The sequence below is a fragment of the Pseudorasbora parva genome, chromosome 22 (genome assembly GCF_024679245.1).
Source record: "Pseudorasbora parva isolate DD20220531a chromosome 22, ASM2467924v1, whole genome shotgun sequence".
Lineage (NCBI taxonomy): Eukaryota > Metazoa > Chordata > Actinopteri > Cypriniformes > Gobionidae > Pseudorasbora > Pseudorasbora parva.
In genome coordinates this window covers 16,165,295-16,192,722 of record NC_090193.1, presented here as the reverse complement: position 1 = coordinate 16,192,722, position 27,428 = coordinate 16,165,295, and the positions used below count along the sequence as shown (strand labels likewise).

The 27,428-nt window shown below is 36.5% G+C and overlaps 1 protein-coding gene across 1 annotated transcript in view; it reads left to right on the top strand.

Annotated features, from left to right (window-relative positions):
* The window catches only part of wdr18 (WD repeat domain 18), a 131,351-nt gene that overhangs the window by 44,721 nt on the left and 59,202 nt on the right, over positions 1-27,428 (top strand). The window contains exon 5 of the mRNA XM_067431129.1: positions 26,404-26,547. Within this exon, the coding sequence (XP_067287230.1) occupies positions 26,404-26,547 (144 nt within the window). The remainder of the gene's footprint in view (positions 1-26,403; positions 26,548-27,428) is intronic.

Genomic DNA, 27,428 nt, shown 5'->3' with positions numbered 1-27,428 from the left:
ATTGTGCCCTGAAGGTGCCGTGTATTAGGATGAAAATGCACCAATACACAGAAGCAAGACTTGAGACAGAATGGTTTGATGAACATGACAGTGAAGCCGATCATCTCCCATGGCCGGCACAGTCACCAGATCTAAATATTTTGGAGCCACTTTGAGCTATTTTGGAGGAGCATGTTTTCCTCCACCAGCATCACATACTGACCTGGCCACACTATAGGGAGATGAATGGCTCAAAATGCCTCTGGCTACTGTGAAGTACTTGTATCAGTCATTCCCAAGACGAACTGATGCTGTATTGGCCACAAAAGGAGGCCCTACACACATACTAATACATTATTGTGGTCTAAAACCAGGTGTTTCAATATACGGCCTAACTAATATAAGTTTAAGACGGTATTAACTCTCTTCCTGCTAATGTTGTTTTTTTGCCAACCACTACCAGCATTTTTTCATCATTTTTGCAAAAATTTCATGAGTATGAATATCTTAACATGCAACAGATCAAAAGAAAGAACAGAGATTTTGCTTTTAAACAAAGAATGAGAACATTTTATTCTGGCTTAAACTATTATTATTTTATCAACACTTGACTGTGAGTAAGTTTCATACATTTTGATTAAAAAGCTGAAAAAAACATATTTTTGTTAAAGACTACGTCTAGATCATGTTCAGAACGATGATCAGAAGAACAAGTAGATCAGGTCCATCAACACCCCGAATGCTTGCATAGTCCTATGCCTTATCCTGGGTCGAAATTTCATTCTCTGTTTCATTCTGGTAGTTTTGATTGATATGCTGTTTAATGTTGACGACCGTGGTATTTTAATTTTTTTTTCTTCTGCTGCTTCACATGTGTTTTGATCAGGAGATTCAGTACTCTTTTAGAAGATGCGTAATAGCGCCCCCTACCATAAAACCATGAAAACACGGAAAGCCGGAAATGTATTTTATAACTTTATGACTCAATGTCGATACTTTCTGTGGCTTTCTATACTTTCGATGGTTTTGAACAAATAGCTTATTTTTGGTTTGAATGATCTAAATAGATGCATGCTTTGCCACATCATGCCGTGGTTGGCTTGACTATATGTTCATATTGTTGCTATATGACCAAATATTTTAATGTACCAACCAATCTTTTTTTATAGATCCAAAAATATTGCATACAGGATAAATGAGCTGCCCTGTGTACAAACCCATGGTAATGCCTATTATTCATGAAAATAGTAAGTAGTAAACTGACAAATTTCATTTGTCTTAATATTTTACAAATATTTGGGATGCGAAAGTACAATTTGATTCATTTTATCAGTAAAAGACCAATTGGATGGCAACAGGCTGGAGACAGCACATTTCACAATCCTATTTTCTTTCTTTTTTACGCATATTTACTTTGTAGATAACAAAATAGTGTAAAAAGTCTAGGTAGGTCTTACAGTAGTTTTCAGGTACAGAAATTGATTAAAGTAGGCTAACCAAATGTAAAATAACACTGCATGGTCTTAATAAATAAAACCTAGATTAATACTTATTAAAGTTCCAAAGGTTATTCGGGCAAGAGCAATGAGCTTAACATTAAAAAAGCAAAAAGTGAAAAAAGTTTTATTCTGCTCACAAATGCTGCATTTATTTGCTCAAAAATACAGTAAAACCCGTAATATTGTGAAATAGTATTACAGTTATAACAGTGTTTAATTTAAATATATTTTTAAAATTTAAATATATGATTCAAGATATTATTCCTGTGAGGATTTTCAGCAGCCAGTACTCCAGTTTTCAGTTTTCCTTCAGAAATCAGCGAAATTAGATTAGAGTGGAAATTAGATCATTAGATCTGATCATATTTGATCAGAAATTAATATTTCTATTCAGCAAGGACATGATAAATTGATAGAAAGTAACAGTAAAGATATTTCCAATTTTACAAAAACAAGGAATCTTGAATATATAATATATCATTCAAGATTCCTTGTTTTTGTAAAATTCATAAAGTGCCAGAAAATAAATTTGCCAGAAAAATTCATAAAGTGCAAATTCAAAGTTTAAAGTGTCCAAAACTGTGAATACAGGCAAAAGTTCAGTTCAAGAATGAACAAAATGGAATCAATGATTTCTAATTAAGGAAAAAACAATGCATCAGAATGAGAGAGGGTGATCTGAAAAATGTACGATACATAATCTTCCAGCCTTAGGCGAAGTCTGTACATACATACATCTGTCACAAGTCTTCGTAATTTACTGGATTCTCATAGTTGGCCGCCATGGACAGACGGCTCCTTTTAGGGCAAGGTCTCTGATAGCGATGGCATGCAAAGGTATAGATGATTTCGATTAATTAATAATCATAAGCCGCTAAATTGGCTAGTGAGTTGATATGCTTTACCCGACACGGTTGATTTCACCCGCAGTTGGCGGGTTGGCGGGTGTTAATTTCAAACCCTGTTCACAATATTTACTCAGAATGAACCAATCAATCGCTCTTTAACTTAATCATACATGGATGGTGGAACCCTCCCAGAGCTTCTTATGATTAATTCCAGATTATAAACTGCACTTTTTAGATCAAACTCGAAGATGAGAAACGGCAAACCTCAAGCATTAAAATATCAAAGGAGGTAGCAGCAACAGCATCCCTCCAAGGTCAGCCAGAGATCGCCCTGTGGACTCGCTTTGAGTGTTTCCTGTGTGATCATTGTACCTCGGCGTTGAATAATTTCCAGCCCTTTATATTGATACACTGAAGAAGTGGAGGAGTTATTTGATCTTTCACGCTTTAAGCCAGAGTAAGTAACACTTCAGCTTTCAAAGCTGATCTATTTTTCACGTCTAACGATATTCCGGTATGATTTTGGTTCAGGCTTTATGCCTGTTGTCATTGACATTGCTTTGACAGGATTATGCCAATAATCAAGCCCATTATAAAGAAGCCACAGGCATGACTGATCTACAGGCTACATGCTCTGAGGATCTGTCATGAACGACTGGCTGCTTAGTCTTTGTTTAAGCTGGAGGTGTGCCTGCGGCGCCGCGGTACACAGGCGTTCAATGTCACACTGAGTGCACTCTCTCATTACCCACAATCCCCCATGGGGCTTTTGCAGGACCGGTTGCTGTCATTGCAGAGCTCTAGTGAGGAGATATGGGAGAACGAGGTGTGGGTGGCTGCGGTAATAATAAAGGGGAGTTCACCTCAGGGTGACTCACCCCTTTCTTTCTCTGGACCGTGACTGCCACGGCATCACGGCTGCAGGATGTGGAAGTTTCCGCAAACGCCCCAAGATTGTTTGTAGGAATGAATGTCCTGACAAAACGCGCTCGCGGCTCCCGTATAATCAGCCACGTCTCACGCTGTCGAAAGCCATTTGAACGCTGTGGCTGCTGTCAGGGTCTCAGGACCTATCTGTATCAGAATCAATCAGCCGCCATACCTAAGGAGTCAGCGAATAAAAATTTGTTTGTGGTGTCCGTGGGAATGCGGTTCGCACTGTTTAATTGGGTCGAGGCTGTGACACGTTCTGCTCTCGGCTGTTTTGAATGATGCTTGTGTCATGGGCTTCCTGTGCAGATATTGTCATGGCTGGTTTAAGGCTGATGCTCATTGACTCAAAGACGGCTGTGCTGCTTCATGCCTCCAATCACTCGTGGCAGATAGCTAGAGGTTCATCTGACTGTATTTTGACGTTGATGCATAATTCGCCAACCGTTGTCTGACTAGACAGCTGGATGTGAACACATCCAAAAATATACGCGTAATACCCCCAGCATTTATAAATAATAAATCACAATAAACATTTCTTCTGCCAAGTAATGTAGTTCATTAGTCTAATTGTGGACTGTCAGCAGTTTCCAAACATCTTGGTCATGTTCAGCAGCGCCAGATCTTAAAGCCACTAATGATGTCTGTCATTTAAAGTTACTCAAAGAACAAAGGAAACAGAGCAAACTGTAGCTTAAATAAAAATTCAACCATATTTAAGTCTTATTTTATGCAGTGTTTGATAACTTTGATAATTCGATTTCTGTCCTGTGGAAGGCCACAGATAAATATGACATTTATTATACTGGGTTTAAGATTATTTTAAGTTCACTTAAATTAAAAGTAATTTTTTTAAAGCCCAATAAAATGTATTGGGCTTTAAAATTTTTTTTTAATTTAATGTTGAAATTGATAGATTTCGATTATACTGTAATGCTGAATGTCTATCATAAAGGGAAAAAAAATCATAGAGACATCAGTAGCTGTATTATAATCAGTGATAATGACTTTCATTCATAAAATTGTTTCTACATTCATTTTGAGAGTAACTGTGAAATTATTACAATATAAAATGATTAAAAACACAAATGCTTTTACAGAAAAATTACACACAAAATGTGATTTAATAGTTTATTTTTTTATATAAATTTAATTGAATATTATATGAATAAATATACTTATTTATAAGGGCTGGGCGATATGGAGCAAAAAATATATCTCAAAATATTTTGCTATATCTCGATATATGATATATATCTCGATATCTTTACAGGAAAAATAACCCCCTAAAAACTACAGCAAAAACAAATATGCCAAATATCATAAAGTCTTTTTTTTTTTAAATTGAAGTGCAAAGAGTGTGTCAATTAAGGAAAAAATTTCAACATTAAATTAAAAATATTTTTTAAAGAGTATGGCTGAGGAAAATTCAACTTTGCATCACAGAAATAAAGTATATATTATAATAGAAAACTATTATTTTAAGTTGTAATAATGTTTCACAATATTACTGTTTATTACTGTTTTTTCAGTATTTTATATTCGTGATTTATTAAGATGTCCACTATTTTTAGGTTTGATGCAGGGATAATATCAAACATTTTTAGTTTTGGTGGAAAAAAAAAGACAAGGGATAAAGATGGGTGATATTACGTATCGGTCAGAGTATCAACCAATATTGCAATTTTTTTTGTTTTTGTACTCTAAAAATGGCTGGGTTAAAAACAACCTATTTGGCAACTCAGTGCTAGATAAATATTGGATGGACCACGTTATTGGATGTAACCCAGCAGATTGGGTTGCTCAATTTACCCAAACTCTGCTCATATTGACTAAATGCTGAGCTAAAGTACATTAATAACACCATAAAATATTTAGAAAGTGACAGGAGCAAAAGGGGCAAACTATGTGTACTTCTGACATAAGAAAAACTGGTTTCTGCTTTTTGTTTTTCTGTACAGTAATAATATTATACACAAGTGTATACAAACCAGTTGGTTATACAGGCTGGGCAATTTATGAGGGGACTCATCGTTTCTACAGTCAGTGAAATTTAACCCAACTGTGGGTTACACACAAACACTTTGAAAATAACCAAACAAAATGACCCAACAGGCAGCACCCAGCAAATTTACATTTTAAGTCTAAGAATTCAAAGACTTTTTCCCATCTACTAACTTAGCTATAACATAGCTATAGATTATGGCAACGATTTAACCCTTTTAAAAACATTATCTCTTTAAGGGCTCTTGATTTATTCAGTATACAAATTTGTATATTAAATTTATCCGCAGTTAATAATATGCATTATAATGAAGTGATTTCTAAATATAAAGGAGTAAAGGAAGACCATTGGGAAGATAGTTTGATTTTTATGTTGACTGTTTCATTTAAGTGGCATTGGTATGAACCTATGCTACATTGTGAATCAAGAATTCATGTTTTTACAATTACTTTCCATGTGTCAGAGAGTACTTTTTGGACACCTTTATTAATATAGCACTTTACAGATTGTTTCAAAGCAACTTTACAGAGATAAACAGGAGAATGATTCAATGATGCAAGAACAATTCAACTCTAAAAAGTCAATGGTAAACAGTCATTATTCAGCTGAAATCAGTTCAGTGTTGGATCAGATGATCTGAGTGAGTCCACAGCAGGCTCAAGGCTGCAAGGTGCTGAACTTCGTCGTCATCTGCACTTAGTCCTGTCTGCATACTTCCCCGTCCACCACTTTACTGAACGACAGGGAAACCTTTCTGTTAACTGAACCGTAGAGTACTGAAGATCCCTTTTAAATTAGATTGAAATGCAGCCAAAACCTCCCTGGAAAGGGTTCAAATGCAATAGTCCTTCATTTGATTTTGGGATAGTTTGCACTTGAAGTGGTCTTGCACCAACTTGGCTTTCATTTGTGTCATTGTATGCTTATCATGAATTGCTTACACTTTGAGAGTGCCTATTATGTCTGTCAGTTTGTTTTATTGTTAACATAAATTAAACTATTAATTTATAAATTAAAAACTGAAAGTAGAAATGTTCTTTTTCAAGATACAAACCTGATTCCAAAAAGGTTGGGACACTGTACAAATTGTGAATAAAACAGAATTCAATCATGTGAAAGTTTCAAATTTCAATACGTTATTCAGAATACAACATAACTGACATATAAAATGTTTAAACTGAGAAAATGTATAATTTTAAGGGGAAAATAAGTAGATTTTAAATTTCATGGCATCAACACATCTAAAAAAAAGTTGGGACAAGGCCATGTTTACTACTGTATGGCATCCCCTCTTCTTTTTATAACAGTCCGCAAACGTCTGTGGACTGAGGAGATAAGTTTCTCAAGTTTAGGAATAGGAATGCTCTCCCATTCTTGTCTAATACAGGCTTCTAGTTGCTCAGCTGTCTTAGGTCTTCTTTGTCGCATCTTCCTCTTTATGATGCGCTAAATGTTTTCTATGGATGAAAGATCCCCCCCAAAAAAGTCAAATTTCGATTTGTCTGACCACAGAATCGTTTTCCACTTTGACACAGTCCATTTTAAATGAGCCTTGGCCCAGAGAAAACGGCTGTACTTCATGTTTACCTCATGTTTAGAGATGGCTTCTTTTTTGAACTATAGAATTGTAGCCAGCAACATAGAAGTTTTCTGGAAGTATTCCTGAGCCCATGTTGTGATTTTTCCATTACAGTAGCATTCCTATATGTGATGCAGTGCCGTCTAAAGGCCCGAAGCATCAGTATGGTTTTCCGGCCTTGACCCTTACACAAAGGGATTGTTCCAGATTCTCTGAATCTTTGGATGATATTATGCAATGTAGATGATAACTTCAAACTCTTTGCAATTTTTCTCTGAGAAACTCCTTTCTGATATTGCTCCACAGTTTTTGCCGTAGCATTTGGGGAATTGGTGATCCTCTGCCCATCTTGTCTTCTGAGAGGCTCTTTTTATAACCAATCATGTTGCCAATTGACCTAATAAGTTGCGAATTGGTCCTCCAGCTGTCTCTATTATGTACATTTAACTTTTCCGGCCTCTTATTGCTACGTACTTCCGTTCAATCGTCATTTTCCTTCAGGACTACGTCTGGGACTGCGGTGTATTCTTAGGTTTCCTCCAAACACATTTTTACCGGTCCAATCAGGGAACAGAGGGAGTGGCTGAGAACAATGACGTTGATGTTGTGTGCTAGTTTGAGTTGTAGTTCAGTAATGGCGGCGGAGAAAGATGCAAACAAAACCATTCATTCCGTTGTGGCACCGCTGCCGAATATCCAGAAGTTAAAGCCGGATCATTAACAATCTTTCCTGGGGTTTGTTGGTGGCCATGATTTTGTGGCCCTCCTCCCCAACAGGGGGAATTCAGGAAAAGTTTGATTTTCCAGCTCGTTCTCTTAGTGATGGAGTTGCTGTATTTGAATGGTAAATGTTTCTCGTGGGGTCGGAAGGTATATTGCCATCATTTAAGTTAGAGGGACTGGTCAGTTATTTTATTGCTGTCCGTCTCTCACCACCCATGTTAAAATCCTCGGCCGAGTTACTGCTTTTGACAAACACACGGTCGTGTGGTGATGTTATAGCTGTCCGAATCTGTCCGAATATTTTTGACCACTTCAGAGCACCATACGGTTGCTTTGCTGTTATTTGGATGCATTTCTAGACTTGTATTTCTTTAAAATGCTGGCAAGTATTTACAAGAGCAATATATTTCATCACCGCTCAAACAAATGAAAATAAAATCACTTAAACATTTGAATTGGTCTGTTATTTATAACAGCATTTATTATATAATACCAAGCATATGAAATTTTATTTACAGCATACAATCATGTTACGGACCACGTGAGTGGCGCGTTCCCGATCACAAAACTCTCGCATCCACCGTGAATAAATCACAATCCGAATGCACGAGTTTTAGGTTTTATCCTATGATTTTATCTCTGAGGTGGCATGCACAAGTGCACATTTATGTTGTCGGATTTGTGTGAAACAGGCGAAGGGCGCATGACATGCGTCACGACCAAACGTTAGCGATTGGTTCCTGCAGATCCAGAGTGGCTCAGGGTAGATCCAATAATTTTAAAACTCAACAGAGTGCCCGGGGAAATAAACCCTTGTCAATGGAGAGTGGCCAGACTCTATATACAAATGAAATGTACAAGAGTCTGGTAAGACCAGGCTATCTTATTGCTACCTGTCTAAACTTTTTTATAATGTGTAGCTCTCATGAAATCCAAATTGAGCCAATATTTGGCATGACATTTCAAAATGTCTCACTTTCAACATTTGATATGTTATCTATATTCTATTGTGAATAAAATATAAGTTTTTGAGATTTGTAAAATATTGCATTCCTTTTTTTATTCACAATTTGTACAGTGTCCAAACTTTTTGGGAATCAGGTTTGTATATTAAATTAAAAACACGTGTCTCCTTCGGCATGTCTCCGAATGGACGTGCAGCTCTTTCATTTTGTACAATCTACTGTAAGAAAGAGACGAGGTGAAGCTTGTTGATCAGGTTCAATGTCAAAGTTGTTTTGCTTTCAAGTCAAATGACTGAGACCTGCCCTGGTTTCCTTCTCAGCTTAAACCGAGTCTGTTTGTGAATTTTATATGTTTATTTGAGGGCAGAAACTGATTTCATTCAGCTCTTCAAGCTATACAGATCTGCTGGCCTTGAATGTACTTCATCTTCATTATAATGGATAGTGGGTTGAGTGAGTCATTGCAGTATATTGCATTTTATATATAAATAAATTCTGCCTAAAGGTATGTGAAATGAATAAGCTATATGAAAAGTTTAGGCAATAGGACTGAAAATGCAGCCATGACAGAATTTAAAGGACTTTTTTTTTACGTGTCAACTAGTAAATGGGCTTTTTGTTTCTTTATGGGTTTTTCCTCAGGTATGGGCACTTTTTAATTAAATCCATTTCAGTGGAAACTGGAGATGCCCTGCCATCCCTTATCAATGACAATATTTGTACACTGTTGGGCAAAACTTTGTCCAAACCAAAAAAAACATAGTGGTCTTTTAATGGTCTTAACCATTTTAATCACAGATCACTGGTCAGGAAATTAGCATGAATTTACTTTTTTTCACATGTATGGGTTTCTCAGAAGGGGAAGTCATAATAGTTGGGTTAACTTTCATATCGGTGCATGAGAGACTACATTAAATATGTTGTGTTCCCATTTGCTCAAATAGCAAAAGAAAAACTCCCTACCACATCTACTGTATTAGAAACACCCCCACAGCAAATAGTTTTTATTTGATTTGATGCAAAGGCAATACAATACAAAGTATGGAATTATAAATGTACGTAAAAAATGTACCTCCTTCATCTTCCCAAGATGAGATCCCCTAACATCAGCACTATGGGTGATAGGGCTTTCTGTTCTGCCGCTCCTGGGTTTTGGAATGCCCACCCGACCATCTGAGGGCACCTCAAGCTCTTGAGACTTTTTAAAAAAGGACTTAAAACACTTCTTTTTGGGAGAGCTTATGTCTTTTAGCTATTCAATCTATTTATATTTTTCCCATTTTTAAATGATCTTAACTGTAGCACTTTGAGATTTGTTCCAAATGTAAAGTACAATAAAAATAAAATGTATTATTATTATTATTATTATTATTATTATTATTATTATTATTATTATTATTATTATTATTATAAATTTATAAAAAAAAGAAAAAAAAGTAAAAACTTTAGGATTCATGATGCTAATGACAATTAAAATGTCATCACGTTCTGTGAAAAGGGTCTCTTGCACAAATATTGTAGATATTTTACAGGAAGAAGAATCAGTGTTGTTTCATTCAGTGTTGATGGATTAAAATATTTCATGACTAGTACAAATATTAGTTTCAGTTTAATACCAGACTTAATATTCACTACCGGGTTCAAACCTAGATTCTGCATGGGCCAGAACATGAGCCTGATGGGCTTGATCTCAAAGCCAATTATTTGTTTTCTTTGCAATTTTGAGCAGGAGCTTTAAAAAAATAACATCCGATCATTCCTCTTTAGACAGCAAGCCATTTTGCAATGGTCTCCTGTACTCCAAAGCAACTCCATGCTTCTCTGTGGTAGAGATGCATTTATTATTATATTTCTCAGCAGATTTTCAAAGACACCACTCTGGAGCGTCATTATGTAACTCCTGTTTCAATGTGATTCATCACTCGACACAACTCTGCTAAAACACTCTTAATCAAACTTTCCATATTCTGGCAAAAAATTAAAGGGTACATAACACAAAGTTTCTACCAGTCTAGTGTTAATCTTGAGTACTTACAGAGTAAGGTCAGAAGAGACTTTAGTTTGATCACATTTATAAAAAAAAGATACGCTAACGATAATTTTGTCTGAAAACAGCCGCAGGCGTGCAGTGGGCAGAGCTAAAGAGTAACAAGATTCACACTCACACACTCTTACAGAACAAACTGCATCCACTCTTTCCTTAACACTGGGTTGAAGAAGCTGAAGAAGTTCATCTTTCGCGCATCACAAAAAAACACACTTCTTTAGTGACATTGATGTTGTGGTTTAAAAACTAAATGACAGCGTTGCCGATGGCATCTGTACCCCGGGCAAAGCTTGTTGATTCTCTCGCTCCGGTTGATGTGTGTACACATGCGCTCATCCGGGAGAAGTGCCCATACAAGGAATTCCACCCTTTATGATGTCATACAGGGCCATAGTGTAACAAAATGTTCCGGTGTTCTGTTGATGTAGCATACTTTGTCAGAATAGCATACCGGAAGTTGAGTTTTATAGCGGGGTCTGTCAATTTAGCCTACTTTGTCAAAACTGCATACCAGTGCTTGTGAACGGTATGCTTTTTTGATGGCCCCTGGTTAAATAAAAATACAGTATCCTTTTTAGTTATTTTTCACACTTACCAGCATACCCCTTCATAACCTATTTCTGTGTATCGTACTAAAAGAAAATACATTATAAAAACATTCATTGTTTATAGACTGGTTGAACATTTTTAATACAAATTTCAAATAGGTGCATATTGTACAATACTTTACGACTCTGCTTGCTAAAAATAATACCGTATTTTCCGGACTATAAGTCACACTTTTTTTCATAGTTTGGCTGGTCCTGCGACTTATAGTCAGGTGCGACTTATATATCAAATTTAATTCATACTGACTGACAAGAATAAACATATAGCCGCGAGAATGCGCTCTATGCTGCTCCTGTAGCCTAATATTTACTCATAGACAACAACTTAGAAAGACTGAACACAAACAAAATGCCCCCATGAAGAAAATCTTATTCTGCAAAATACAAACAGCATGTAGTAAAACATGCAGCGGAGAACGATTCTCACAGCGTTCGTCTCGCGCGGCAGAGCCTCTCCCGGCAGAGAGTTCAAGCATCTGTGGACTCGTTCCTTCAGCTCTGGCCATCTTGCTTACAGTCCGCAAGTAGATTTCTTTTTCTTCTTCATCACAGTTAAAGTAACCTCTGCTTTTTGCCTGTCCCTTACAAGTTTCTCACTCACTTCAAACTTTCTTTCTTCTGCTCGGGTTATGCAGTGAAGCGGGCACGAGCGAGTGCACGCGAGCAGGTGCTCGCATGCGCGCGCGGGTGCTCGCGTGCTCGCATGCGCGCGGCTCCAGCTCTGCCCTAATGCGACTTATAGTCCAGTGCGACTTATATTTGTTTTTTTCCGCGTCATGACGCATTTTTTGACTGATGCGACGTATACTCCGGAGCGACTTATAGTCCGGAAAATACGGGTATATTGAAAACATCTGTCAACATTTCTTGTGATTGTACAAGGCATGCAATTAGGTAATGTGTATATATAATACACCAACACTTACCACTTAGGTATGCTGAAATGATGGTTTAACGCATGCACAATTCCTCAAATTTCACTTTAACCAAAGGTATCCCATTCTGATGGGTATGGTGTTCCGTCAGAACACCGGAACTTATTCAAATCCTGAAGGAGTGCATTTGGAACAGAAATACATACATCATACATCCAATTCGTTTTTTTGAAAATTTGCCTATGTTCAGCATGATAACCCAACTCTTTAACAGTGTAGATAAGTCAGAATGACCCCCCCCCCCCCCCATTATGTCTTCGATGTTTTTCTGAAACAGCAATTTTCAAACTATATTTTTATTAGAACCAGCATGTCTTAACAAATATACATCAATAATAGGCAATATTAATATAATTTTTGTAATAATAATACAAATCTTCACATTCTAAAGTCAAGCACAACAAACAAGACAAAGGTTTGTAATAGTTTGTACATTTCTGCCCACTCCTCTGTGGGTTGTTAACCGTGTAATATTCTTGAAATTGGGCTCCATCTATAGCCTCTAAAATATTCAACTGAAGTCTAAGGGAGTAAGTTATTCGTTCCATTCCATAAATATCTGATTCTTTGGATCTACTGTTCATGTGTGGGGGGGGTTCTTACTTGAGCCATTTAGACGCTATACATTTCAAAGCTGCTGAAAGTAGTATCTGAAGTAGGTAATTCAATCTTCTTTCCTTCATCCCCTCAGGTATTGCGCCTAAAATAGCCACAATGGGGTCAAAGAGAATATCAGTGTTAAATATTTCTCTATAAACATCTTCCCAATGGTTTTAACTTCGGACAAGTCCAGAAGATGTGAGAATGGTTGCCTCCTTGTGCCCCACAATTCCTCCAGGATCGCCAAGAAAGCCCTGCTCCCATCTATGCCACAATTTGTGGCGTGCGGAAATATCTAATAATAATTTTCAATTTAAATTCTCTCCATGTATTTGAATTAGACACCCTATGAGCCTGCAAGCATATATCTGTACAATATGATTTCCTCCTGTGTTTCCGCCTCCCATCGTTCTTTACATGCAAAATAATTACTTCAGTTAATTGTCAGCATACTCTGATATAGTTTAGAAATAAACCTCTTATCTGTGTTCCCATTTGTATATTTAATAATCATATAAAAAAAATGGGGGTTAATAATCCCCTCCTAATCTTTATGTTTAGTAAGAAAGTCTATAATTTGTAGATACCTATAACAGTGTTTTTGCTTAGTTAAATTCTCTTTGCAATTGTTCGAATGATTTTAAAATGGTCTTTTCTAATGAATTGATGTATAAAGTTGAGTATGTAATTTGCCCATTTTTAAAAACCTGTCTAATTCAGATGGTAAAAAAGGTGTTTATTGTACTTATACTAGATAAAGAGGAAATGGCGTGAGTACATTTCAGTGATGATTGTACCGTATTCCATATTTTTAAAGTAATTCTTGTCCATTTACCCATTACCATATTGTCATTGTGGTTATCTACAAAAGGAAGTGAGGTCAGGGTCTGTTGACAGAGACTTTTTAGCCATGTTTAGACATCCTTCAACCATGTCTCATTGGTTTTAGCTCTGCAGACCAATAATAAAACTTGAAATTCTAACTTGACAAATACATTCGTTGAATATCTTTAAAGATTCATTTAATTAATTTAGGGTAATTTTCTTAAAGTAGATCTTGCAATAAGTAGGGTATACAGATCCCCATATACTTGATACCCTCTTTGGGCCACTTAAAGCCACTGTTTTATCACCCTCTCAGAGATTTGACCTCCAATATTTAGGGTCTCAGTTTTGTCTACTGTGCCTTGCGAAAGTATTCGGCCCCCTTGAACTTTGCAACCTTTTGCCACATTTCAGGCTTCAAACATAAAGATATAAAACTGTATTTTTTTTGAAGAATCAACAAGTTGGACACAATCATAAAGTGGAACAAAATGTATTGGATATTTCAAACTTTTTTAACAAATCAAAAACTGAAAAATTGGGCGTGCAAAATTATTCGGCCCCCTTAAGTTAATAATTTGTAGCGTCACCTTTTGCTGCGATTTACTGCGTATTGTCGATTGGGAGTTTGATAAATAAAGTAGGAGTAATTGCTTTTTAAGTGCATTTGCTTACATTTTTGCTAAATGACCTAGGGAAGATAACAATTAATTTATCAATTTTAGGTAATAATTTAATAGATATAAGCATCAACAATGCAAGTAAATTACTTGCATATGCGACTAAATCTTCACTCTTGGTGAATAAATAATGTCTGTTATTAACCACTGGCTAATAAATTCTTAATTTTACTTGCTAGTGTGTGAGATAGAGGCTAAGTATAGGTTTTGCATAGATATATTTTCACTCACTGAACGCACTTCAGAGTTTCGCTTGACAAGTGATCTGTACTATTTCAATTCAGCTCAATGGATGCACCACGTACCTGCATTTGACGTACTGTAAACTGTAGTGTGAAGGCATACAACTCGCTGTCACTTTGCTGAGAACGCTGTGTTTATTGCACGCAGGCAAAAAGAAAGAGTCTTAAATACTATGCAGAATTTGCCGCGCTACATGTAATCAATATTTTTTGTTGTATTTTCCTGTCAATATAATGGAGTTAATTTGGAATTATTCAGCTTTTAAAAACAAGCAGAAGATATGCTGGTTTCTCCAGTAGTGGAGAAATGAATGTGCAAACGGCAGTCTCATCTATTACCGTACCATCACTGACAACGTGATTCATATTCATGAACCCAGAAGCTCATCAATCCTTAGTGCATTGTATATAGTTATGGGTAGTATAATTACTAGTAGTATATCTTTTAATAATAATTACTGTTATCTATTATTATTATTATTATTATTATTATTAATTTCTTTTTCTTTTCTTTTTTAAGAAACACATTGAATTACCAACAATATCTTAATATCTTACACTGTAAAAAGGGTGGGTGTGGGTGTTTGTTGTAAATATAACTTATTCTGAAGCAATATTCTCACCATTGTTCAGTCAGCTTTGGCATATTTTAAATCGGCATATTTGTGATATTTTACCTTTTATAAAGTGCATTCCCCCCTAATTTTATTAAATATTAGCTGCACTTCAGGTTTCATATTATATTCTTAAATTTGATCTATACACTAAATTAAAATAAGACACTAAAGGGCTGTTACCAATCAAATAAAAAAAATGCACACAGAAAAATGACAAATGCATGAAATAATGTTATGAGATTTGTGTTTTTGAATAAACATAATAAATGTTGAAAAGTATATGAAACTTAACCACCAGTAGGTGGCAGCAGGTGAGTCTTAATGAGTGAGTCATTAATTCAATAATTCAACGATTCATTCAAACGACTGATTCATTTAAGAATGTTGTAGTCGTTTACAAACAGGTCATTGAATCTTTGATTCAACCGATTGATTCAAACACGGAATCATTCAGAACACGTGAGAGGCGTTATGGTTTTGCTGTTCAGAACTTTGTTGCTTGGAATCATTGTTTGGAACTATTTTCGCAGCTGAAATAGAACAAAAATGCTCAATATTGCATCTAAAATGAACTGTCATATGAAATCAGTGTCAGTGTCATCGAGCGTCAACAGCGTGTTGTTTACGTCAGTTCATTACATTATATATTATCCATACCCACTAGCAATCACCACTTACACTAAATTAATGCAGTATCATTCTTGCATTTTGGTGATTTGTTAGTTTTTTATTTTTTTTATTGGCGTTTTAATCAGTCTCTTGTCCGTCGGGCAAGTAAAATTCTCTTTCACTTGTTCCTTTAAGAAATCTTACTTGTCGCGGACCTGCAAACTAATACAATTTGTAATCTAAAATACAGGTAAAACTGTAAATGTCTTCATATATATACAGTACATTGTGCCCTATTTTTACGGACTCAATTATGGTAATTTGTGCAAATTGACACCTTAAATTAAGATTAAATGTTTAGTGTTTAGCCTTTTTGGGCATGGCCCCCCTTTTTTGCCCAGGAGTATAATTTTAAGCCACCTAAACAGTGTTAAAACAAGTTTTTTTCCCCCTGATGATATTTATTGGCTCTAGTCACTCCCTCCCATTTGTGTTCTGTCCCCTTTAGACAAAGTGGTCGCCATCAGATTGCCATCGGTCAAGTTGATCATTTTAATGTTTAATCCGTCCCACTGTTGTTCATTAGTCATCTGAGCTCAATAGCATCAGCTACAGTGGATTACAGACTGTCAGTCACCATAGATTAATTATTCTGTCTGACGTTGCCGTGAGGGGATTCTGGGAGGTCACGTCGCACAAAGAGCTTGGCTTGTTAGCACAAGAGGGATGAAGAGGTGTCTCTGCGTCAAACTGCAGACCGATCACTTTTGGGTGTTTAATGATGTGGTTAAAAACGTCTGACATCTGCATGGATTGACAAACTAGACCAGAGTTCAGGCAGGAACTTCCCACACACACCGCGTAACCTTTGACCAGAGCATTGGACAGCCTGATTTTTTTATGGTCAGTTAATTTGGTTGAACATTACCTGACCTTTGCCCTACATGTTTAGAATAAAGCAATAAGCCCTAAGAAGCTGTGAATTACAGTGAATTTATAACAACTGTTGTTAGGTGTGTGAATTGTAGCAGCATTTTGCAGTGAGGTTGTGAATTGCAATCTTCCACCGCTCACCCATCCCCTTTCTAAGTACATGGAGATGCTACAGCCCCGTCGTCGGAGAGAGCAGAGAGTGACTACTAGTGCTCTGTAGAGAAGTTTGTACGTTTAGGGCTACTGTAGAAACACAACGCCGTAAAATGGCGACTTTTAAAGGGACCCGAGGTGTATGTAGATAGAAATAAAACATAACGGTTCATTATGTAAGGTCTTTAAACACCACTGAAAACATGGTTATGTATATTATATTCTATTTTAGTAGATCCTTATAAATACTACACATGTATTTTTTTAAATCAACATTTATATTGTGCAATTGTTTAATAATGGATCACAAGACTTGGGTGTTTATTTCCAACCAAATATTTTTTTGCGCACCACAACTGAAAACAGCGAACAGCCCACATGGTCTGTTTAACAGTACCAGCTTCATTTCTTTACTTTTCCAGCTCTTCGATTTCTCTCTCATTAATTTCAGCATGCCTGCTTTCTTTTTTGTCCTCTTCCTCTGTTCTGTCTATATTGTTCCATCATTCATTCACGCTTAGCCCACCTAATAAATCAAAATTCACAACAAAACATGACATTTTGAAACAGTTCCAAACAACAAACAAACACAACAACATACACACCCACCCAGTGGCACAGCGATACTGTAATGCGGTCAGCTGTATGTTTTCAGTAATTTTACAGTGGCTTCAAACATAGCATCAACCAATCAGAATCAGGGGCCGGAACTATCCTTTTTTTAAGTAATATTTTATTCTCATACGTTTTGGGACTCTACATGCACACAAACTTTTGACATCCCTTTCTTAATCCGTTGGGTTTAATAATTGGCCCGCCCTTTGCAGCTATAACAGCTTCAACTCTTCTGTGAAGGCTCTCATCAAGGTTTAGGAGTGTGTTTATGAGAATTTTTGACCATTCTTCTAGAAGTGCATTTGTGAGGTCAGGCACTGATGTTGGACAAGAAGGCCTGGCTCGCAGTCTCCGCTCTAATTCATCCCAAAGGTGTACTATCAGGTTGAGGTCAGGACTCAGTCAAGTTAATGCATGCGATTCATTTCAATTCCTTAACACGTTAAAATAATTAAACGCAATTAATGCAAATAAATTACAGAAGTACGTAAAGCTGCGTCCGGTGATCTTAGAAGTTGGGAGTTCATTTGCATTGTTTCCATGCACTCGAGAAGGGCAATGTTTGATTTGTCATGTGTACCTTAGTAATTGTAGGTTTATGCAGTCAAAGCGGCTGATTTAGGACGTTTTCTTGGTGTCTCCATGTGGTCCTCTTCAGTAGCAGAGATTGACTTGTCTAAATTAAAAACAATCACGCTGATGTTGCTCTGTACACAATCTACACACTGTGAATTCTGTAATGTTTTTTTTTTCTGTAGTGTGTTTTTTTTTTTTTCACAGGTGCTTAGGCGTGTATACATTTAATTATATGGGCTCTTTATATTTGGTTAGTTGGTGTCCTTTTGGGGTTTACAATGATCATTGATCTGATTGTTTACTTTGCTGAATACAGCAAATGATGACTAAATGAATGGGTTTAATTAGATAAATGGCATGTGCTTGATTTTATGATTTATCTCACATATATATACACACACACACACACACACACACACACACACACACACACACACACACACACACACACACACACACACACACACACACACACACACACACACACACACACACACACACACACACACACACAGCTCATAAATAAGTGTAAATCTATAATCTGAATCATATAATTAATATAATAACTGGATTTTAATTATATTTTAAAGGTTTCTATAATTAGTATAACTAAAATATTGTATATTTTTAAATAAAGTATATTATTATTAAAATAATATAACTAATTGTTATAGTTTTATATTTCTATATACTCCTGTATAGTATATAGCATATCAGCCACTCTACCTGCTCTCTAGATATCTCCATGCTTTTCCTAAAAAAATTACATAAATTATTAAAATATAAAATTTTATGGTTTCTGTTCTGCATATCTTTTCTCGGTCAGTAAAAGTGACTATCCGAGAATGGGCCATTTCCTTTGGCTCTTGACTTTTTATTACAGGGTCGTGAGCATTGATCCTTTTCAGCCAAAATTATTTTACGATCAGTTTGTCTTCTTTATGATGGGACATCAATCACACTGGACTCGTGCAGGGAAGGGTATCGGGGCTCCTCTGTTAAATTCTCATTGTATAAGCTCACACAGTGTGTTCTTGCTCTCTAAGTAGAACACTTCCACTTCAATGTTATATTTCCATTGATTGAAGATCCTTTAAAATCAACTGTAAATTAGAGAATAATGGTTGTTCTCTGCCTACTAGCTCTGCGAGATTAGACCTTTCACTTGGACTAAAAGTTTTTGTTGTTGGCTCAGCAAACTCACTGCGGAGAACTTGAGCTTTCCAGAGCTGAGCTTCTGAGCTGTCTAATGTCCACTTCAGCACTTTCTCTGAGACGATAACACTGCATTACCCCTGAACCAATTAGACACCATCAGACTTTTTGGCAAAAGTGTTACCATTACGCTGGAAGTTGGAACAGAAAGGTGTAAATGTTGTAGAGATGGAGATCTTTGTGGTTATATCATTCTGAGAGAAGCACGGTGCTGACTAGTTAAGTCTGTCTTTTGTATTTACTCTTGTCGGTCTCTTTATTCTTTTCTCTGTCTGTCTCTCTCATGATTAAATGATCATTGCAAACATAAAAACCTAATGATTTTACATTTTTGTATTCATCTGAATAGGGCTGCGCAATATATCGAAATGATATAAATATCGCAAATGTATATATCGCAATATGCTTATCGCAATAGCACGTAATATCGGAATGATTTTAGTAGGCTACTTCAACATTGTGAAGAAGTGTACATTTTAGGTCGAAGCTGTGACACATATAGCAGAGAATAGACTGGGCACATGACTGTTACTTATGTAACTTTGCTTGACGTTTAAGAGTTATTAAACGCAATGACTCGCGAAAATCAACAACTTGCGGTCTCGTTCTGTTTGCTGTCTGACACACATACCGAAACATGCGCACAAGCCGCCTCTCAAATGTGTGATCCCTTCAGTTCAGTTTCATGTCTGCATTACATTTGCATTATTTTTTGTTTGTTTACAGTGATGTTAAAATTATATTGCCCGAATAGTGACACACATTTTTGCTAAAACACTGTTGTTCACTTTCAAAAGTTATAGCGATATTTTCTTTTCCCAGAAAGAATGTGAAACATAAATTGTATCCTTCTCAGGTTTTAAATGTTTTTTTAATGCAGTTTAAATAGATTTTACGCACTAATTGCAATATCGTATCGCATGTCGAATATCGCATTATTTAACAAGGTATTGCATATTGCATTTGTCTTCAATATTCCCCAGAAGCTCGTGCTTCTTAGGTTGCGGAGCCGCACGCAGAGTAAAAAAATTTGACGTGCACACCTCCAAGCGAAACGGGGTCTCATGCACTCCGTGTTGACGTCATTTTTGCCATGTGCTCGTACGGACGCGTCGAGTATAAACCAGGTTTAAAGCTACACTGAAGTTGGCAGTTTGATAAATGCAAGTTAATTCTTCAGTTCAATCTTTGTGCTAAAAAGACAGATAAGTTCCTGTAGAGATAGCACACACATTCAACTTTTTTTTGCCAAAGAAATGAAAAGCATGTCATCAATGTCTTCTCTCTTGCTGTATCAAAATCTCACCTAGCTTTCCTCAGAGATGGTCAAGTCAAGTTCAGTTTGTTCATGATTACATGATATTTTAATACTGTATCCTAAAGTAAATTTCTGGAGTGTTAACGATTAAAAGAAAAAAAGAAAAACAAGAACCATACAGAACCGAAAACCGTGACCCTAAAACCGTGATACGAACCAAACCTTGGGTTTTGTGAACCGTGTCACCCCTAATATGCACCTCATCCGTTGCAGTTTTTTCATCCAGCATTTATTGTGGATATTTAAATTGTTTTCTGTTTTCAGTGTTAAATAGTCTTTAGAAATAAAAGTTTATTGATCTTTGAAAAAAATGACCTTCATTATTGTGCCATTATCATTATTTTAGATGAAAATGGTCTCAGAACGACAATATTATCGCTTATCACAATAATTTCTTGGCCAATTTATCGTCCAGCAGAATTTGTTATCGTGACAGGTCTAGCCCTACATCTGAATCACAGAAAAGAGCAGTTCGGTCACAAATTAGATTTGCGACTCGTCTCATGAACTCCCGCGAAGGTCAAGATTTTAATTGCATTTCTTAAATTTCGGACTGTTTCTATTAAGGCTGCACGATATATCATTTTAGCATTGATATTGCGATATGCGCATCCATGATAGTCACATCGCAGGGTGTGCAAACGCTGCATATACTGTCAAATAGATATAATATAATAATATAATATCATAATTTTAATTTTTTTATATAAAAAATAATTATATAAAAAATAAAAATAATATAATATAAAAAATATATTTTTTTGTCCGTCTATTGAAAGTCTAGGCATTCAAAAATATCTTCTGAAGAGATCACTTTATATGATAAAGCCGGAGACACACTGCAAGCGTGGTGTGAGCGTGGCGTTTCTGTTGCGTGTCAGCCGCGGGGCGTCGGCGTGGCGTTTTCTCTGCCTTTGCGCACCAGAAGCGTGTCTGACGCGGCACTGCTGCTGCTATTAATGTACAGGGAAGACCTATACTTCATGTTAAATGTAAATATATTGCCTATTGATAAAGCAAAGACAACGGCGGCAGTAGTCTATTGACCATACAGATCTATGGTATTGACGGCAAAATAGGCTACAGAACATCTACAGGAAATCCCGTGGCCACTATTGAAACCAAATGCGTTGCGTGTTTGTAACCGATGATTTGAATCGAAAACAAATTTTCTAAACGATTCCAATGGCAGCGTTTTTTTTAAAAAGGTTTCAAGTTAGAACCGGTTCTCGATGCCCAACCATAATTAATCGCAACCTCATTTTTCTTCCATAGATTGAGGGACAGGTTATTTGCACTACACCATTCAACAAGGTTTGCCACTTCCTCTCTGTAGAGTGTTTGTTCATTGTTGCTGATGAGGCTTGCCACAGTTGTGTCAGCAGCGTGAAGAGCCCCGGGCTGAGCGCACAGCCTTGTGGGGCACCTGTGCTCAGCATGGTAGTGCTAGCGGTGTTGAGGCCGGCACAAACTGACTGAGGTCTGCTAATTAAAAAGTCCAGGGTCCAAATACAGAGGAAGATGTTGAGGGCCGCCAAGTTCAGGTTATTGATGAGCTGTTGTGGAGGGAGGGTATTGCAATGTCCGTAGAACGGTTTGGACGGTAAGCAACCTGGAACAGTTTGGTGTTAGGGGGACTGCACTTGATGTGATGCATGACTAACCGCTCAAAGCACTTCATGATCGGGTTCAGTGCTACGGGAAGGTAGTCGTTCAGGCAGGCCATGGATGACTTCTTTGGTACTGGTGGTGGTGATGAGACATGTCGGGATGGCTGCCTGGCTCAGTGAGGTGTTGAAGATGTCTTTTAGGACATCTGTCAGCTGTTCGGCACAGTCTTTTAGTATAGAGCCATGAATGTGGTCAGGAGGACCCCTAGCTTCGCCTGAGCTAATCCTAAAATAGGGTCTTATGTCAAATGAAAGATCACCTGGTCATTGGGAGCTATGTTTTTTTTTCTGCCCAGGTCTGTCATTCTGCTTTTCAAAACGTAGAAGTGCATCTACGAAGGCATCTACGACATCATCACAGGCCTGTGACGGGCTTGTAGTCAGTAATGGTCCAAATGGCTTTGCACAGGCTCCATGTGTGCTGTTGGTAAAGTGGTTGTTGAATTGTATATATTTGAGTGTGTGTGTGTGTGTGTGTGTGTGTGCATACAATTGTTTTGCCTTCTTAATGCCATGACACAGATTGGCTCTTGCTGTTTCAAGGGCTGCTTTATCACCTGATTTGAATGCATAATCTCGGGTCCTCAGGAGCCCACAGACCTCTGCTGTCAGCCATAGCTTCTGGTTGACACGTTTGGTGATGGTCTTTGTGACTCACATCATCAGTGCACTTATTAATGCAGGCTGTGACTGTTTCAGTGTATTCTTACAGGTTTCTGTGATGATTGTTGGTGGCTGCCAGTCTGTGTCATGAAAGCAGTCCCGGAGTAGGGATGCATGATATTGGATTTTTGCCTATATCCAGTATGCTTTTTTCAAATCCTTTCGGTCGATAGCAAAGGCTGTCAACATTTTTTTTCCTTTTGTTTGGAAACAACAGCAAGTTTCTCCTGTGCAGGGATTATAAACAAATTGCTTTTCATTTCGGTTAGTTTTGAGCAAAGACTAACTTGTTAGAACTAAAACATTATTAAAGTTATTTTTAAATGGGTATTGATTTTATTATTGTTAATTTCAATGCTTTCAATCACTGCTGTTTTTTTTCTGACAGATGCAGTTGTAGCATTATATTTGTGGGTTTAACATTTGTAGATGGTATACAGCAAAAAAAAAAAAAACATTAAAAAAAATGTTATTTGTTTTATACTTGTAGTTTTATTAGAATAAATGCTTGAATAGCTAATGGAAAGGAGTGGAACTAATGTTACACTAAGGTGTAAGTAAATATATATATATATATATATATATATATATATATATATATACAGTCTTGTTCAAAATAATAGCAGTACGATGTGACTAACCAGAATAATCAAGGTTTTTAGTATATTTTTTATTGCTACGTGGCAAACAAGTTACCAGTAGGTTCAGTAGATTCTCAGAAAACAAATGAGATCCAGCATTCATGATATGCACGCTCTTAAGGCTGTGCAATTGGGCAATTAGTTGAAGTAGTTGAAAGGGGTGTGTTAAAAAAAATAGCAGTGTGGCATTCAATCACTGAGGTCATCAATTTTGTGAAGAAACAGGTGTGAATCAGGTGGCCCCTATTTAAGGATGAAGCCAACACTTGTTGAACATGCATTTGAAAGCTGAGGAAAATGGGTTGTTCAAGACATTGTTCAGAAGAACAGCGTACTTTGATTAAAAAGTTGATTAGAGAGGGGAAAACCTATAAAGAGGTGCAAAAAATGATAAACTGTTCAGCTAAAATGATCTCCAATGCCTTAAAATGGAGAGCAAAACCAGAGAGACGTGGAAGAAAACGGAAGACAACCATCAAAATGGATAGAAGAATAACCAGAATGGCAAAGGCTCAGCCAATGATCACCTCCAGGATGATCAAAGACAGTCTGGAGTTACCTGTAAGTACTGTGACAGTTAGAAGACGTCTGTGTGAAGCTAATCTATTTTCAAGAATCCCCCGCAAAGTTCCTTCGTTAAAAAAAAAGGCATGTGCAGAAGAGGTTACAATTTGCCAAAGAACACATCAACTGGCCTAAAGAGAAATGGAGGAACATTTTGTGGACTGATGAGAGTAAAATTGTTTTTTTTGGGTTCAAGGGCCACAGGCAGTTTGTGAGACGACCCCCAAACTCTGAATTCAAGCCACAGTACACAGTGAAGACAGTGAAGCGGAGGTGCAAGCATCATGATATGGGCATGTTTCTCCTACTATGGTGTTGGGCCTATTTATCGCATACCAGGGATCATGGATCAGTTTGCATATGTTAAAATACTTGAAGAGGTCATGTTGCCCTATGCTGAAGAGGACATGCCCTTGAAACGGTTGTTTCAACAAGACAATGACCCAAAACACACTAGTAAACGGGCAAAGTCTTGGTTCCAAACCAACAAAATTAATGTTATGGAGTGGCCAGCCCAATCTCCAGACCTTAATCCAATTGAGAACTTGTGGGGTGATATCAAAAATGCTGTTTCTGAAGCAAAACCAAGAAATGTGAATGAATTGTGGAATGTTGTTAAAGAATCATGGAGTGGAAATAACAGCTGAGAGGTGCCACAAGTTGGTTGACTCCATGCCACACAGATGTCAAGCAGTTTTAAAAAACTGTGGTCATACAACTAAATATTAGTTTAGTAATTCACAGGATTGCTAAATCCCAGAAAAAAAAAATGTTTGTACAAAATAGTTTTGAGTTTGTACAGTCAAAGGTAGACACTGCTATTTTTTTGAACACACCCCTTTCAACTACTTCAACTAATTGCCCAATTGCACAGCCTTAAGAGCGTGCATATCATGAATGCTGGGTCTTGTTTGTTTTCTGACAATCTACTGAACCTACTGGTAACTTGTTTGCCACGTAGCAATAAAAAATATACTAAAAACCTTGATTATTCTGTTTAGTCACATTGTACTGCTATTATTTTGAACAAGACTGTATATATATATATATATATATATATATATATGTATATATATATATATATGTATATATATATATATATATATATATATATATATATATATATATATATATATATATATATATATATATATATATATATATATATATATATATATATATATATATTTACACATTTTAAGAAACATAAACCAACTCTTAGAACTTGGCAAATCTTATTAAAAAAAGGGTTTATATGAACATTTTGGCAGATACCGATAACCGAAAATTCTTTAAATTTGAAAGCCGTTAGTCGATATATTGTCCGATAAGTCTAAATACAAATTTGATTTAACTGAGAGCCTGATTACAAAAACAAAAGGCTCATCATCAAAAGCTATGTCCCAAACCTTTCAACATGAATCAAACCTATACAGTACAGTAGCTTATTGTAGAAGATTCCTTTTCAAATTAATTTTACACTTCTATGGCCAACTTACTTTATTGAAAAATGCTAAAACTTTACAATAAGGCTTATTTTTTTATTAGCTTTAGTTAACCAGCAATGAATAAACAATATACTTCTACAGGATTTATTAATCTTAGTTCATGTTAATCTCAACATTTTCACATACAAAAGTGTGTCTGTTAACATTAGATAACGCAATGGACTGTTAATAAGCACAAACATTATATTACTAACATTAACAAAGGTTATTGCTCTCTGTTTGTTCGTGTTAGTTAATGCATTAACAAATGTGACCTTATTTGTAAAATGTTACCAAAAATTCTATTGTACAAAAAAAATAAAAAATAAAAATAATTACCTACATAATTCAAACAAGTCTGACATCAAACAAATTGGACTGCATTACTTAAGACGCGCATATAAAGAATCAAAATGCATGTGCAAGCCTCCGCACGGACAACAAGAAAATTATTTTAATTAAACCAAATTGTTGCTGGAAATATGAGAACAATAAAAGTGCTAGTTATTATTAATAACGCTAATGTGTTTTTTTGTTTTTTATATTACAGTAATAGTAAACATATGGAAGCCTGTTTCCACCACTAAATATAACAATGAAAAGAGTAATTGCGACTTTTATCTCAGAAAAATTTTTCTCGAGTTACAAAGTCCTAATTCTAAGATATAAACTCGCAATTGCGTGATATAAAGTCACAATTCTAACTGAGAAAAAAAGTCTGAATTGTGACTATATCACGCAATTGCGAGTTTATATCTCAGAATTAGGACTTTATATGCCAATATATTGTGCATCCCTAAAAAAAGATTGTTTTCATAATCATTGATATCTTTATTTGTATTAACCTGATGTCTTTCACTCTCTCTTCCTGTCATAGGTTTGGGAAATTTCCTCTGGGGAGATGCTCCTGTCCGTCCTCTTCGACGTTAGCATCATGTCAGTGACCTTCGACCCCTGCGAGTATTTCTTATTCTGTGGAGGCAGTGACGGCAATATTTTTCAGGTGTCTCTCTGCAGCACGGTAAGCACTTTAAACCGCGACATTTCCTGATTGTTGGCATTTATTCTGAAAGCATGTCCAATGAGACCTTTGTAATAGAGTTTTTGACACCGTTGTGAAGTTGTTTATGAGACATTTAATTTACCCATAGCTCATCGACAAGCAGCCTGTTGTGGGTTCATGAGCAATAATGCACCCTGTCTTATCTTCACCGCATTAGATGGAGAAGATTACAGTTATTTTAACTGGACTCCTGCTTGGCAGCGATTAGATATAAATAGTGTCGAGTCTTTTTCCGTCAAATTTTCATTTCTTTTCTTTCGCATAGTCCTCAGAGTAAACTAAGTCAGTGCTGGTAAGAAACGTTTATATGCTGATATTTGTGATCCCCTGTCCTTATCCTTCAAATGTCTCCTCAGCACTGCTGAGAACTAAAGTGAGTGATTTTTAAGTGTTATTTATTTTTCTGTTGAGCTGTCCGTCTCAGTCCAGGTCAGAGCATCTTAGAGAAAGCACTCGGTGCTGGAAGGCAAAAATGGATGCGAAACGAATGTGTTTCCTCACATTCTCACCTCACTTCACCTTTACACCAGAGCACTCATCTCAAAGGGAATTTCAGATGAAACGTATGCAGGTGTCATGGCCATTGTCAGTTTCACTTAAAGCCCATGTAGTTTTTGTTGGATCATTGGAAGTAGGTTATTTCCCAGCTGGTGCTTTTGGCTTTGAGAGGGTATGAGGACCTGGATGAGCTCAACCAGCGGAAATATCTGCTTACGGAGAACATGGGTATTGGGATTTTTTCTTTATGTGGAAGGTTTTTAAAGGGATAGTTCAAAAAAAATGAAACCTCTGTAATTTACTCACCCTCATGTTGTTCCAAACCTGTTTTACTTTCTTTT